Below are 14834 nucleotides of genomic sequence, written 5' to 3'. Positions count from 1 at the left end.
ACCCGTCTTTACTAAAAATACAAAAATTAGCTGGGTCTGGTGGCATGCGCCTGTAATCCCAGCTACTCGGGAGGCTGAGGCAGGAGAATTGCTTGAACCTGGGAGGCAGAGGTTGTAGTGAGTTGAGATTGCACCATTGCACTCCAGCCTGAGAGACAGAGCGAGACTTCGTCTCAAAAAAGGAAAAAAAAAGAGCTTCACCACTGTGCAACCATACAAAGTAGTTAAGAAAAAGGAGTTCTCATTTTGGGACAAGGAGAGCCTCCTTTAGCAAGACAGGGGACATGACCACTGTACGGTAACGATGGGAAAATCCCATGTAATATAAGACTATTTCTATGAGGCAGCATCACAGGCATTTTGTCCCCTGAAAGGCAGGGGACAGCTAGGGAGAAAACAGTTGCAGGCCTGGGACAGGCACATGGTGGCCCACATCACACCAGGGTCAGTGAGACAAAGGCCCAGTGGTCAGTAACCACGTTGGTGAATTGTAGGCAAGAACATACAGGAGGTCGCAAGTTGCCCAGCCAGTAGGGAATGCCCATAAAACCCTGGTGGGAACATTTCCTACACCACATACACCCTGGAGGTGGGTGAGTGGCAGCAGGTTCTGGCGCTAGACGTTAGCGGGAACTTGGCCGAGTCTGCTTATCTGAAAGCATCACCCATGGATGGAGCAATTCCACCTCCTGGGTCTATCCTAGGAATGTCCTCAGCCGCTCTCCCACTGCTGTAAAGAAATACCTGGGACTGGGTCATTTATTTAAAAAAGAGGTTTAATTGGCTCATGGTTCTGCAAGGTGTATAGGAAGCATGATGCTGGCATTTGCTCAGCTTCCGGGGAGGCCTCAGGAAACTTAACAATCATGGCAGAACTTCACACAGCTGGAGCAGGCGAAGCATGACTTTGCCAGGGCACTCCTCACACAGGGCTGTAGTCCCAGCTACGCGGGAGGCTGAGGCAGGAGAATGGCGTGAGAGAGACAGAGCCAGACTCCGTCTCAAAAAAATAAATAAATAAAAAATAAAACACACTTAAAACCAGATCTCGTGAGAACTCTTATCACTGTACAGTACCGGTGGGGGGGATGGTGCTAAACCTTCGTGAGAATTCCGCCTCCGTGATCCAATCACCTCCCACCAGGTCCCACCTCCAACACTGGTAATTACAATTCAGCGTGAGATTTGGTGGGGACACAGATCCAAACTAAATCAGCCCATGTGCAGAGCATGTGCTAGGGATGGTCACTTGATGGGACTAAGACACCAGCCAGAGCTGAGAGGCAGAGAAGCGGGAAAGCTGGGCAGTGGTGAACCAGTGGGGACATGGCTCTGGTGGAGACGGACTTCATGGCCAGTCAGGGAGAACGGAGCAGTGGGACCCTAGTGTGTTAACCCCACAGCATACATGTGTCTGCTCACATGTATGTGCAGGCAGGCTAAGAACACTCTGGTGCCACAGGCAGCCCTTGGCTGAGGCTTTTTTTGTTTTCTTTTTTGAGACTCAGAGTCTTGCTTTGTCACCCAGGCTGGAGTGCAGTGGTACTGTTATAGCTCACTGCAGCCTCAAACTCCTGGGCTCGAGCAATCCTCTTGCCTCAGCCTCCTGTGTAGCTGGGACTACAGATGCATGTCACTGTGCTCGGCTAATTTTATTTTATTTTTATTTATTTTATTTTACTTTACTTTTTTGAAACGGAGTCTCACGCTGTCACCCAGGCTGGAGTGCAGTGGCACAATCTCGGTTCACTGCACCCTTTGGCTCCTGGACTCAAGTGATCCTCCTGCCTCAGCCTCCTGAGTAGCTGGGATTATAGGCCTGTGCTACCATGCCTGGCTAATTTTTGTATTTTTAGTAGAGACAGGGTTTCACTGTGTTGGCCAGGCTGGTCTTGGAATTCCTGACCTCAAATGATCTGCCCGCCTCAGCCTCCCAAAGTGCGGAGATTACAGCCATGAGCCACTGCACCCGGCCTTATTTTATTATATTATTAACATCATATTGAGACAGAGTCTCCCTCTGTTGCTCTGTTGCTGGAGTGCAGTGATATAATCATAATTCACTGCAGCCTTGATCTTCCAGGCTCAAGCCATCCTCCTACCTCAGCCTCCCAAGTAGTTGGGACCACAGGCATATGCCACTGTGCCTGGCTAATTGTTTTTATTTGCTTATTTATTTATTTGAGACAGCGTCTCACTCTGTTGCCAGGCTGGAGTGCAGTGGCACAATCTCGGCTCACTGCAAGCTCTGCCTCCCAGGTTCACGCCATTCTCCTGCCTCAGCCTCCTGAGTTGCTGGGACTACAGGTGCCCGCCACCATGCCCGGCTAATTTTTTGTATTTTTAGTAGAGACGGGGTTTCACCATGTTAGCCAGGATGGTTTTGATCTCCTGACCTCATGATCCACCTGCCTCGGCCTCCCAAAGTGCGGGGATTACAGGCGTGAGCCACCGCGCCTGGCCTTTATTTGCTTTTTGTAGACAGGGACTTGCTGTGTTTCCCAGGCTGGCCTTAAACTCCTGACCTCAAACAGTCCTCCTGCTGGGCCTCCCAAAGTGCTGAGATGACAGACATGAGCCCTGCGGGATGGGGCTTTGGCCTGTTAAATGTAATTGGAAATGTTTCTCACCAGAATGTGCTCCTGGGTGACCTGAGCAATGGGATTAACAACTGTGGACCCCACCAGCCTCCAGAGCTGCCAGTCGTGGCAGCAGGAGACTCAGCCTTGGGCTGGGGCACAGAGAGGCTGAATAGAGGGTGAATGAGCAGGCAGCGTGTGAGAGGGACCAGCGTTTTTTGGCATTATACAAAAGCTAGTAGAGGTGGTGCTGGTTGGTGTGGGGTGGGCGACTGGCACGGTCAGGTGCCTGATGCCTGTTGGCCTCCTCGGAAGGGGACGCTGGCAGTAGTGGGTTCTGGAACATGCAGGAGGGTGGCCTGGATTTGTCCTGCAGCACCGAGGTCTGCCTGTTCCCCACTGGGTCTTCCATTTGAGGTGCTGTCAGCATGGTCCTCGTCCCCCTTGCTGCTTTTCCCCATGGGCCTCTGCAAGGTCACTGCCCACGCTCCACCCCACCTACCTGCCTGTGTGGTGGGCACTGAGAGTCAGGGAAGCAGATCCTCACTGCTGGGCAGCAGGCCATGTGCATATCCATCAGGGTGCCAGACCTTGTCCCCATGCAGCCCTGGCTGGGGTCATTGCCGCTGCTGCTCTCTGCTTGTGGCTCTGGCCCGTCTTTGCCCAAGCCTTCTGTCTGAGTGGTTTTCTTGTCGTGCCTTTTTTAGACACCACATGGAGTGAGGTTTGGGGCTTGCCTCAGCTGGAGTCTCATTCTTCTTAGAGAGGGAGTTTAGCCCCTTTCCATTTGGCTCTTAGGACAGAAGGCCCTGTTGGTTCCTCCGAGAAGCCAGGGGAGGAGCCCTAGGCTGGAGAGGGGATTCTGGAGCAGAGTGGATCTCAGAAGCAGAAGGTGGGCAGAGAGGACGGTGCATGCCGGGAAAGTTCTCGAAAGCATCAGCAGATGGGCCCAGAGTGCCTGGAAAGCTTCCGCCCTTCACAGACGGCGCCATGCACTAAGAATAACCCGTGCCAAGTCCAGGCTTTCTTCCTATTTTGCAGAATTACCAGGTTGTTAGGCCAGGGGAACGTATGCCGGGATTCTGGGAAGACTTCCACCCGCACTGTTATTCTTAGAGGACGGGAAGCCCTTGGCTGTGGTGTGAAGAGGGCTCTTTCTTTCCATTCATACCTCACAGATCCTCTGGCCAGGCTCAGGGCGCTGAAGGACTCCAGGAGTGTGTGGGGGATTTCCTCCCTGGAAGAGGCCTGTGCTCTGTCCCTGCTGAGGCTGGCGGCATTTGCAGTCACATGGTGAGCTCGCGGTGACTGTCCCCCTCTTACCTCCCTGGCAGGGTTGGCGAAGGCCACACCAAGGTCCCAAGTGATTGGTTCCCAGGCCTCCCTGCACAGAGGCTGTGCGTGTCCCCTGGGCATTCACTCTAGCTGTCTGTGCTGCAGGGAGGCAGGGTGCCTGGCCTGAGTGGAGGTGACACTCTACTGGGGGTGGTAAGTGTTGACCATCACAAAGGCGACCTCTTTCATCACATCTGTGTGAGAGGAGCTGGACTCTCCTCAGATATGGACGAGCCTCACAACCCATATCCTTTCATCTCTTGCATGTCCACCAAGTCCCTATGTGCTCCGGGAGGCAGTGGTACAGGCCGGCCGCTCCGCATGACCAGAGCACCAGTGCCTCATACTCCAGTGCATTTCCTTCCCAGGGTGCGCCAGGACTCTTGTAAAGAGGGCATTCCCGTGTAAGCAGTTGCTTTATTTTTTTTATTTTTTTATTTTTTTTTGAGATGGAGTTTTCCTCTTGTCTCTTAGGCTGGAGTGCAATGGCACGATCTCAGTTCACTGCAACCTCCACCTCCTGGGTTCAAGCAATTCTCCTGCCTCAGCCTCCTCAGTAGCTAGGATTATAGGCGCTCACCACGATGCCCGGCTAATTTGTTTTTGTTTTATTTTTTTTTAGATGGAGTCTTGCTCTGTTGCCCAGGCTGGAGTGCAGTGGCACGATCTTGGCTCACTACAACCTCCACCTCCTGGGTTCAAGCAATTCTTGTGTCTCAGCCTCCTGAGTAGCTGGGACTACAGGTGCCTGCCACCACGCCTGGCTAATTTTTGTATTTTTAGTAGAGACAGGGTTTCACCATATTGGCCAGGCTGTTCTCAAACTCCTGACCTCGTGATTCGCCCACCTTGGCTTCCCAAAGTGCTGGGATTACAGGTGTGATAATTTTTGCATTTTTAGTAGAGATGGGGTTTCACCATGTTGGCCAGGCTGGCCTCAAACTCCTGACCTCAGGTGATCCACCCCCCTCAGCTTCCCAAAGTGTTGGGATTACAGGGGTGAGCCACCTCACCCAGCCGGCAGTTGCTATAAAATTTTTTAAAAAGATGTTGTTAAGACCCAGTCATTAAGACTTCCTGAGGTGGGAGGATCACTTCAGCCCATGAGGTTGAGAACAGCCTGGGCAACATAGTGAGACCCGATCTCTCCAAAAACATTTAAAAATTAGGGCCAGATGCAGTGGCTCACATCTGTAATCCCAGCACTTTGGGAGGCCAAGGTGGGTGGATCACGAGGTCAGGAGATCAAGACCATCATGGCCAACATGGTGAAACCCTGTCTCTACTAAAAATACAAAAATTAGCTGGGTGTGGTGGTGCACACCTGTAGTCCCAGCTACTTGAGAGGCTGAGGCAGGAGAGTCACTTGAACCTGGGAGGCGGGGCTGCAGTGAGCTGAGATGTGCCACTGCACTCCAGCCTGGGTGACAGATCGAGACTGTCTCAAAAAAAAAAAAAAAAAAATTAGCCGGGTGTGGTGGTATGCACCTGTAATCTTAGCTACTTGGGAGGCTTGAGGTGGGAGGATGGCGATGGCTTGAGCCCAGGAGTTCAAGGGTGCAGTGAGCTATGATCACATGACTGCACCAGGGCGACAGAGTGGAGGTAATATGCTTCCTCAAGTAGCCGTGAGAACGATGCTTCTTTTCTTGTCCTGGCTCAGGAACCTCACCACCATGCCACGTTGCCCTGCTGTGCTGTGCTGGTGTTGTGGGTTGGTGGCAGGACGTTTGCCCACCTCACAGGCCCTGCTTTCAGTCTTGGAGTATGGCTCTTCTCGACTGCTGCCCACACGGCCTCCTGTCCTCAGCCTGGACTACATATCTGGGCTGTTCCATCCCTGTGGGCCTGTGAGGCCTGGCCATGTGCCTGTGCCATGCCAGTGGCTTTCAAGATGATGTTTCTAGTAGGACCACATGTGAGCACAGTAACCACCATGGCCAGGAGGAAGCTGGCTGCCCATCACCACCTTGCCCAGGGACCTCTTGCGCCCTGGCGGGGATCAGCAGCTCCTGCTGTGGGAGAACAGAAGGCAGCATGCTGACTTCCAGGAGTGTCCGCAGCATGGCTGGGCAGATTAGAGCTAGAAATGAACAGATCTAGTGCTGAGGCCATCCTGGGTCTCTGGGGAGCTGCCAGGCTGTGGGTGCGGGGTCCAGGAGGCCCACTTGATCCCAGCATCCCACATGTGCCTGCTCGGGGTGGCCAGCTCACTGCTTCTTCACCCCTAGCCCAACCAGCAGGTGCCCCACCATGAGCCCCTCCGGGCTCACCTTGCCCATCCCCGCCATGTGACCTGGGAGTCGTGGTGGGATGGGATCACAGCTACAGAGCACACAGCACAGGGAGGAGCTCATCAGCATCTTCCCCCCTGTGGAGCCCTGGCCCAGCCTCCTTTTGGACCCGCCCTGGCAGCCGGGTTTTGCGGCGCCTGCCCCACCCGCCCAGTAACCTACTTGCCCAACTGCTATCCCAGTGGCCGTGAGGCCAGGTGACGAGATGGGGGTGTGTAAAGCATTTTCTGCCTGGAGAGGATGGGCGTGTGGCCATCTGATTGCTTCTGCAAGCCTGGTGGATGTGTGCAGGATATCCTGGTGGTCTCAGCCCCGTGGGGCAGGCGGGTCCCCTGCAGGATGCAGAGACTGGGCGTGGCTTCCTGCAGATGTTCAGATGCCTCTGGGCTGTGGCCTCTGAGACCCAGGGCAAGGCTGCTGGCTGGACCGCAGACCCTCCTGCCTGCCTCTTCCTTCAGCTGCTCTTTGTGGTCTGGCTCTGGCCGCCTGGGCCTCAGGGCCAACCCTGAATGGCTTTGACCACTCTGTGGCCTTCTGACTGCTGAGGACTTGCAGAGAGTTCACTGGGCTTGGCTCAAGTGCTGAGCCCAGGGCAGGGTTGGGGACAGGCAGAGTGGGGCCTTACCTGGAAAGCCAGGCACGATTGTCCCTGGGACACCAACCCTCCTGTAAAGTTGGCCAACTCGGGCACCCTTGAGTGCAAGCTCTGTGTGGCACAAGAGATGCCCTGAGGAGCCCAGCCTCACCTGGTGTGATGGGACCTGTGGAAGTTGTGGGAAGTGGTCCTGGCCACCCGTGTGCGCATCTGCCCTGTGCCCAGATCAAGTTGTGACCAAAAGGACAAGGACTATATCCATGGCTCCCTCCCAGAGCCTGGCAAGTCAGCAGGCATGAGAGGGTGTTGGAAGCTGTGGTGGGCCTGTGTGGGGGCCGTGCAGGACCTAGGGAACCTGCAGGGCTTGGCTTAGGGAGCACACAGGGGCCCAGGCAAAGGCAAGGTCACAGGTTGGGGGAGGTGAAGCTGGCAGGGGGAGGGGGAGACCTGCTGGCTAGAGCTGGGTTGGAGGCCGGTGGGCAGTGGGCCTGGCTCGAGCAGGGCGCGAGGGATTGGAGAGAAAGGCAGTTCCTGATGGTCCCCTCCTCAGGGGCTGGCTTTCCTCTGGTCCTTCCCTCCCAATGACCGCGTCTTCGTCGAGGCCACAGCTCTTGGCTCTGCGCCCACACCTCCAGTGCCAGGCTGCCCGGAGATCCGTTGATGGCCTTCCCTTGGACCACGGAGCCCTCCCTGCCACTGGTGCCTGGAGGGCTGGTCTGCTGCCCCTGCACCCTGGCCAGCTAGGATGGTGGGGTCGTGCAGCTGAATTAGGGGTGCCTTTCTGTCTGTCCTATGTGTATCAGTGGCCAGAACTGCCCTCATCCGTGGCCTTGCCAGCAGCTGGGCGTGCAGCCCCGGGAGGGCTGAGGTCGGCTGAAGTTGAGACCAACGGCCTTCTCTAACACCCCAGAGGAGCATGTCCCTGGTGAGCAGGCCTTGGGTAGCCCTGGGCTCCAGGCCAGTGGGATTCCAGTAGGAACCGGCTGACAGGGCTTCTCTAGTGACTGCAGCCAGGGGTTCTCATGTGCAGGAAAGACCAGCTCCTCCAGAGTGAAGGGACTTGTGTCTTCTGGCCACGTGGTGAGGGCTGGGCCCACCCCATCAGTGGCACCTAGCAGGTGGACACCTGGGTGCACCCCCAAAGCCCAGCGTGCTCCCCATCTTCCTGCACTGCATTCAGGAGGGTTCTACCTCATCAGCTGCACCTGATCTGCTCTTAAACCCACAGCTGAGCTTTAATGTGCAGTCACGGAAGCTTTCATTTCTAAAAGAACTTCCTAAGAGTTCTTTTGGCCAGGCGCGGTGGCTCACACCTGGAATCCCAACACTTTGGGAGGCCGAGGCGGGCGGATCACCTAAGGTCAGGAGTTCGAGACCAGCCTAACCAACATGGAGAAACCCCATCTCTACTAAAAATACAAAATTAGCTGGGCATGGTGGCGCATGCCTGTAATCCCAGCTACTTCAGAGACTGAGGCAGGAGAATCGCTTGAACTCGGGAGGTGGAGGTTGTGGTGAGCCGAGAGGATGCCAGCCAGCCTGGGCAACAAGAGCAAAGAAACAAAAAACAAAAAACAGTTCCTTTTGCTGCTTTGTAAACCCAGTCTGCTCTTCATCACTTCCTTTCCCCTGCAGATATTTCTGAGCTGTCTGTTTTCTTTCTGCCATCAGAGCATGGTTGGTTGATGATGCATGTACAGTTATCTTTCTGCTGGTTCTTGCTCATGGTGCTTCTTTCGTTATGTGGTTCTTTCTGACTATGTACTGCTTCTGGTCTTTAAAAAATGATTTTGAGACTTCTTTGAAGTATAGGATGAAGGTATCTTTCTCCAGAGAGAACTTCAGGCACAGGGGCACTGCCAGTGCTGGAGCCCCTTAAAACTGTGCTTGGCTTGCGGGTCCTTGTACCCCCAGTGTGGACCTGGACAACCGGCTGTGCCACCGCTTCTCAGGAACGTCCCCCCACTTTTGTGCAATGTCCCCATGAGCCCTGGGGGTGACTGCGGCTATGGTTCATCTCTCCCTGAGCATTGCTCTTTGGAGTCCCAGCCTAACTTAGGGGAGAGTCTTCTATTAGGTCCTCCATCCTGCGGAGGTGTCTGGACCTTGTCTTCTGTCTCCTTCGCCCCCGGGGGCCACCAGAGCATGAGCCCCAGTGTGTTCAGTGGGCAAACGCTCTGAGGCAGGATTGGCCACTGTATTCTGCTGTCCTCTGTGGACCACACTCTCCCAAGTGTTGGCCAAATGCTGCATGAGCTCATCAACTCCTGGCAATTTTTAAGATGTTTTCATATTTTATTGAGCATCTCGAGTTGTTTTCACCAAAAGGATTGGCCCTAGTAGCCTGCCCACCCTCGGATGATGGCCCACTATGGGCGCTTCCAGGGCACCCAGCGAGGGGACCCAACCCACTTCCAGCCCCCCAGTCTGCTTCTCACAGGGACCCCTTGTAACGACACACCCTTTAGTTTCCCATCCTATGCAGAGAGCAGACCATCTCAAATGGCTGCCCATCCCCTACCACCCAGTGCATCTGCAGGTGGTGCTCATTGCTGTCCCAACACCTCAACTGCACAGCCACCAGCTCCTCACTGAAGCAGACGGTGCCCAGTGGCTATCCCTGACGCCCGTGCCTGTGGAGGCACATACACTGAACCCTCTTCACCACCCTCCCCACTCATTAGACTTTTCTTGGAGGAATCTTTTTGGCTCTCTTCAGTATTTGAACAGCTTCTTGGCTGTCCCATGTCCCAGCTATGAGCACTGGCTCTGCCCTCGAGCCATGTCACTAAATCATTGCACACGTGCACATTTCAGGAAACTTGGGTGTCACCCTTGGCTGGCCTCGGGATCTAATCTCCGTTCTCCACTCATTTGCACTGTGGAAAACTGCCTGCTCTGGGCCCCAGAGGTCCTTGGGTGGGGAAGAGGTGTGTGCTAAGTGTGCAGTCACCCAGCGTGTCCACGGCACGTGTCCATGCCAGCTGCTGTGGGTGTGTGGGGCCCTCGGGTCCTGTGGGATGGTGAGTGTGTGTGCTGAGTGGGGCCTGTAGGCCCTGCATCCCAGGTGAGTGGGCCATGCTGTCCTGCCTGGCAGGATGGGGGCGGAGGCAGGGCTGCCTCCTTTGGTAGCATGTGGGGTGGGGTTGGTGCTGTTGTAGGGGAGGAGATGTGCATGTGGAGGACGGTCTTGAAGGAAAAATGTATACAGTGGTCCGTTTCCAAGACAAAGTGCCTTGAATTGGCTTAGGTCAGCAAACTACAGAAGAAACAAGACATACTAGGCCCCTGCTTGGATAGCTGATGTGTGCTTACCAGCCTCCTCTTTCCCCCCACTTAGTTGCCTTCACCCAAACCAAAGAAGTTTAGTCTAAGATGAAAGTTTACTGGCCTGCAAAATAGCTCATTTTGTCCATTCTTATCAGCCTGCCTGCTACTTAGGTCGTAAGTTAAATACTTTAAAAGTCCCTGAGCTGACTAGGACTGCAATGCATTGTGGCCTGCAGCAAAATACAGCAAGACAACCCCCAAAAAACACCTGAAGCCCCGAGCCAACAATTAATAGGCGACGTCCAGGAAAAATTGTGACCCCATAGTACTCGGCCTATAGGATCTAGGGGAGGGACCTGCGCACTAGGGGATAAATTGCTTGTTGAAACTGTGCTAGGTGTGCCTGCCTATCTGAAACCTGATTTTGCAAGACTGTCGTTAAAAGTCTCACTTTTTCTGTTCTCTGGGTCTCCGAGTTCATTCTTTAAGTTTGGATGGGTAAGTTTGTTTTTCACAGTGTGGCTCCTGCCCTCACTGCTGCTGCCCCCTTTGGGCCCCCCAGTCCCCCAGCTCGGTGTGTCCAAGCCTTCAGAGTACCGTGGTGCTGATGAGATGCTTCTGTTCAGGGCTGGTGTTGCAGGTGGTGGAGAGACAGTCTGGCCAGTGCTGATGAGTGTATGGGTTTGGGAGGTGTTTGTGTGGCACTGGCCAGGAATGTGGTGTCCAGTTCCCCCACACCCAGCAAGCGGTACAGGCACCACAGAGGTGGTTCTGTTCTGGCCTGTTGCAGGTTTGGAGGGCAGCTCTGAGTATCTGGCATCTACTCAACTGGGTGTTTTTCTTTTCCCGCAGACCTCTGGACCTGTGTGAGCAGAGCCGCCCTGCGCCACCATGTGCATCATCTTCTTTAAGTTTGATCCTCGCCCTGTTTCCAAAAATGCATACAGGTAACCCCCTCGCTCTGCATCTGCGGCACCCTGCAGGGTCCTGGGTGCCCAGCCAGTTCTCATGCCACCCGAGCTGCTGTGTGCAGGAAGGCGTGTGGGCCAGGCCGGGGCTGCACAGGCCTGGCACTGCCCTCCAGGACAGGGTCACTCCGTGTGGGATGCTGTCAGAATGCCTCTTGGGGCGGGGACTCCAGTCGATGTACAAAGGCGTGAAGACTCAGCCACAGAAGGCAGCCATAGGTAGGACAGAGAAGTGACATGGGTCCAGGCAGGCTGCAGTTCTATGGGCTTTGAGGAGGGTCGGGCGGCAGAACCGGGGTAATGGTGTCAGTGAGTGAGAGCCAGCTTGGGCTGGCTGGTCGCAGCTGCTGGTGAGAAGTCAGAGTGGTGGCCAGGCTAGGGGTCTGTGTGTGGGTTCTGAGCTGAGGAAGAAGGACCTGGGGTAGAGGGGACGCTGAGGACCAGCCAGAGGAGTCAGGAAACCAAGGCCAGAAGCCACCCCTGACCCTGGACTCAGGACGGCCACACCTCCATTCCCTAGGACACCCCAGCATGTATCCCCACGGAGAGTGAGGCAGAGATGTAACCCATGCCCAAAATGAAACTTGTAACCATTCTCTAATGCAACTGCTTGGGAAGCTTTCATCATTTTAAAATCTATACCAGAAATGATTTGAACCATTTCAAGAGGGTCTCAGATTTCAGTCATTACAAAGTTGCATAGACACCATGCTGCTTGACTTCAAGGCTGAGTGAAGTCATTTCAGGCCAAGGAATCGGGAAGGAAGAGTGTCTGGTGTTTTCCCTTTTTGCAGTTGGGTGAGTGGCAGGGCCAGGCTAGGGTCCAAGCAGCAGACAGCATGCTGCAGGGAAGGTGGAAGAAATGTTAAGAAAGAACTGTTATCTGCCACAGGGACTGGAGTAGCGTTGGGCTGGCTAATGAGAGAACAGAATTCTAAAGAATGTAGGGGCCAGACGCGGTGGCTCACACCTGTAATCCTGGTGCTTTGGGAGGCTGAGGTGGGTGGATCACAAGGTCAGGAGATTGCGACCATCCTGGCTAGCAGGGTGAAACCCCGTCTCTACTAAAAATACAAAAAATTAGCCGGGCGTGGTGGCAGGTGCCTGTAGTCCCAGCTACTCAGGAGGCTGAGGCAGGATAATTGCTTGAACCCAAGAGGGAGAGGTTGCAGTGAGCTGAGACTGCACCACTGCACCCCAGCCTAGGTGACAGAGTGAGACTCCGTTTCAAAAAGAAAAAAAAGAATGTAAGGACCGGGTGTGGTGGCTCACGCCTGTAATCCCAGCGCTTTGGGAGGCCGAGGTGGGCGGATCACGGGATCAGGAGATCGAGACCATCCATGCAAACATGGTGAAACCCGTCTCTACTAAAAATACGAAAAATTAGCTGGGCATGGTGGCACGCACCTGTAGTCCTAGCTACTCGGGAGGCTGAGGCAGGAGAACTCAGAAGGGTTGAACCCAGACAGCAGAGGTTGCAGTGAGCCGAGATCATGCCACTGCACTCCAGCCTGGGCGACAGAGCAAGACTCCATCTTAAAAAAAAAAAAAAAAACAAAAACGATTAAGGGCTGGGTGCAGTGGTCAGCACTTTAGGAGGCCGAGGTGGGTGAATCAGAAGGTCAGGAGATCCAGACCATCGTGGCTAACAGGGTGAAGCCGCATCTCTACTAAAAACGCACAAAAAAATTAGCTGGGTGTGGTGGTGGGTGCCTGTAGTCCCTGCTACTCGGGAGGCCGAGGTGGGAGAATGGCATGAACCTGGGAAGCAGAGCTTATAGTGAGCCGAGATTGTGCCACTGCACTCCAGCCTGGGCAACAGAGTAAGTAAGACTCCATCTGAAAAAAAAAAAAAGATTAAGGTAAAATTAGGTCATGTGGGTAGGCCGTAATCAATATGATGGGTGACTCAGATACGCACAGGGGAAGCTGGTGTGTATACAGAGATAGAAGCAGTTGTCTGTATATCGAGAAGACCCTCAAAAGGAGCCAGCCCTGCTGACGCCTTGATCTTGGATCTCCAGCATCCAATGCTGCGAGACAATAGTGTCTGTTGTTGCAGCCGCCTAGTCTGTGGCAGCCCCAGGAAACTAGCACGCTGAGGAGAGCTGGCCAGCTCTGTATGCGTTTCAGGGCTGCCTCCTGCAGGCTGCCGAAGAGACTCTACCCACCCCGAGTGCTCCCACCTCTGGGAAGAAAGCTTGATGGCCAGTCTGCAGGTGCTGGTCAGTGCCACCCGGCCCCCTGGGTGGAGAGGAGGAGGGTTGACATGGGCCCCTCTTGCTTTCACTTAGAACCTGTGTGTTGCTGCCAGGACCTGTCCTGTGGTTTCTGCCATACCAGTTGGCCTTGGGATTTCTCTGGACTATTTTCCGAAGCCCTAAGCCAAAGGCGAAATGTGCCACCTCTGGGTGACTGAACAGATGCGCGCTGTTTTCCTGACTTCATGGGAGGGTGTGAGACACTTCTGGTGGCTTCTGCTGCTCTGGCTGTGAGGTGTCCAGCCAGGAGAAGGGCACGCTGCAGGCTGGGAGCACAGGTGCTTCTACCGAGCCCCTGACAGCACCTCTGCAGCACTTTGGGAGGCTTTGTACAGGTATCCAGCTAGGCTGGGCTGGACTCCTCACCTGTGGACTGGGGTAAAAAGTGGGGTGCTTTAGGCCACTATGTTTTTATTATTGTTGTTGTTGTTTTAGAGACAGGATCTTGCTCTGTTGCCCAGGCTGCAGTACAGTGGTGTGATCACAGCTTACTGCAGCTTCAAACTCCCCAGCTCAAGTGATCCTCCCACTTCAGCATGCCTAAGTAACTGGGACTACACCATGCCCGGCTAATTTTTTTTTTTTTTGATAGAGGGAAGGTCTCGCTATGTTGTCCTGGGTGGTCTGGAACTCCTCCTGCCTCAGCCTCCCAAAATGCTGGGATTACAGGCATGAGCCACCATGCCCAGCCTAGGCCACCGTGTTTGGTAATTTGATACCCATCACAGAAAACCAAGACCCCGCAGCAAGATAACAGTCACTTCATCATGTCACCCTACCTCTTTCGAAACTGCCTGTTTACGTCCAGGCGCGGTGGCTCACGCCTGTAATTCCAGCACTTTGGAAGGCCAAGGTAGGTGGATCACTTGAGGTCAGGAGTTTGAGACCAGCCTGGCCAACATGGTGAAACCCCGTCTCTACTAACAATACAAAAATTAGCCTGGCGTGGTGGCGCACACCTCTAATCCCAGCTATTAGGGAGGCTAAGGCAGGAGAATCACTTGAGCCTGGGAGGCAGAGGTGGCAGTGAACTGAGATAGCACCACTGCACTCCAGCCTGGGTGACAGAGCGAGACTCCATCTCAAAAACAAACAAACAAAAAAAAAACAACTGCCTGTTTATAGCCCCATGCGATGCCCCTTGCTGACTTCAGCCTGGAGTGGCTGCAGGACAAGCTGTTACTTCATGGGGCAGCTTCCATGGGGTCACTACTCAGGGTTTGATCACTGGATCTCAGGCCAGAGTACCTCCTATCTATCTGTCACCAAACTGCCTCCCAGACAGTGCACACACTCACCCCCTAGCAGAACACACTCGCCCCCTGAGATGATGCATATACCCCTTGAGATGGTGCACACACTCACCCTGCCTAGCAGCGTGGGTGTCAAGTGGTGATGGATAATTAGTGGTTTCAGTTATTGGAACAAAATAAAGCCGGGGTGACTTGCCATCCTCAGGGACCTCGCCATGGTGGGTGCATCCCTGTCTCTCTGGACGTGGGGCGCAGATAGGCTTCTATCCATGTGCAGCC

The 14834-nt window shown here is 54.3% G+C and overlaps 2 protein-coding genes across 15 annotated transcripts in view; both read left to right on the top strand.

Moving 5' to 3' along the window:
* The window catches only part of RANBP1 (RAN binding protein 1), a 290326-nt gene that overhangs the window by 186442 nt on the left and 89050 nt on the right, over positions 1-14834 (top strand). The window lies entirely within an intron of this gene.
* The window catches only part of TANGO2 (transport and golgi organization 2 homolog), a 46125-nt gene that overhangs the window by 5166 nt on the left and 26125 nt on the right, over positions 1-14834 (top strand). For 4 of the 8 annotated variants that reach the window (XM_050746264.1, XM_050746265.1, XM_050746262.1 and 1 more), the window contains exon 2: positions 10926-11020. In XM_050746264.1, the coding sequence (XP_050602221.1) occupies positions 10965-11020 (56 nt within the window). In that variant the 5' untranslated portion in view covers positions 10926-10964. Of the gene's footprint in view, positions 1-3757; positions 3873-10925; positions 11021-11064; positions 11261-14834 lie in introns of those variants that run through there. The other 4 variants (XM_050746260.1, XM_050746261.1, XM_050746269.1 and 1 more) reach the window with 3 other exon arrangements.

Source organism: Macaca thibetana, chromosome 10 (genome assembly GCF_024542745.1).
Source record: "Macaca thibetana thibetana isolate TM-01 chromosome 10, ASM2454274v1, whole genome shotgun sequence".
In the NCBI taxonomy this organism is placed as follows: Eukaryota; Metazoa; Chordata; class Mammalia; order Primates; family Cercopithecidae; genus Macaca; species Macaca thibetana.
The sequence above is the reverse complement of the archived record's forward strand: the minus strand, read 5'-3'. Positions and strand labels throughout refer to the sequence as shown.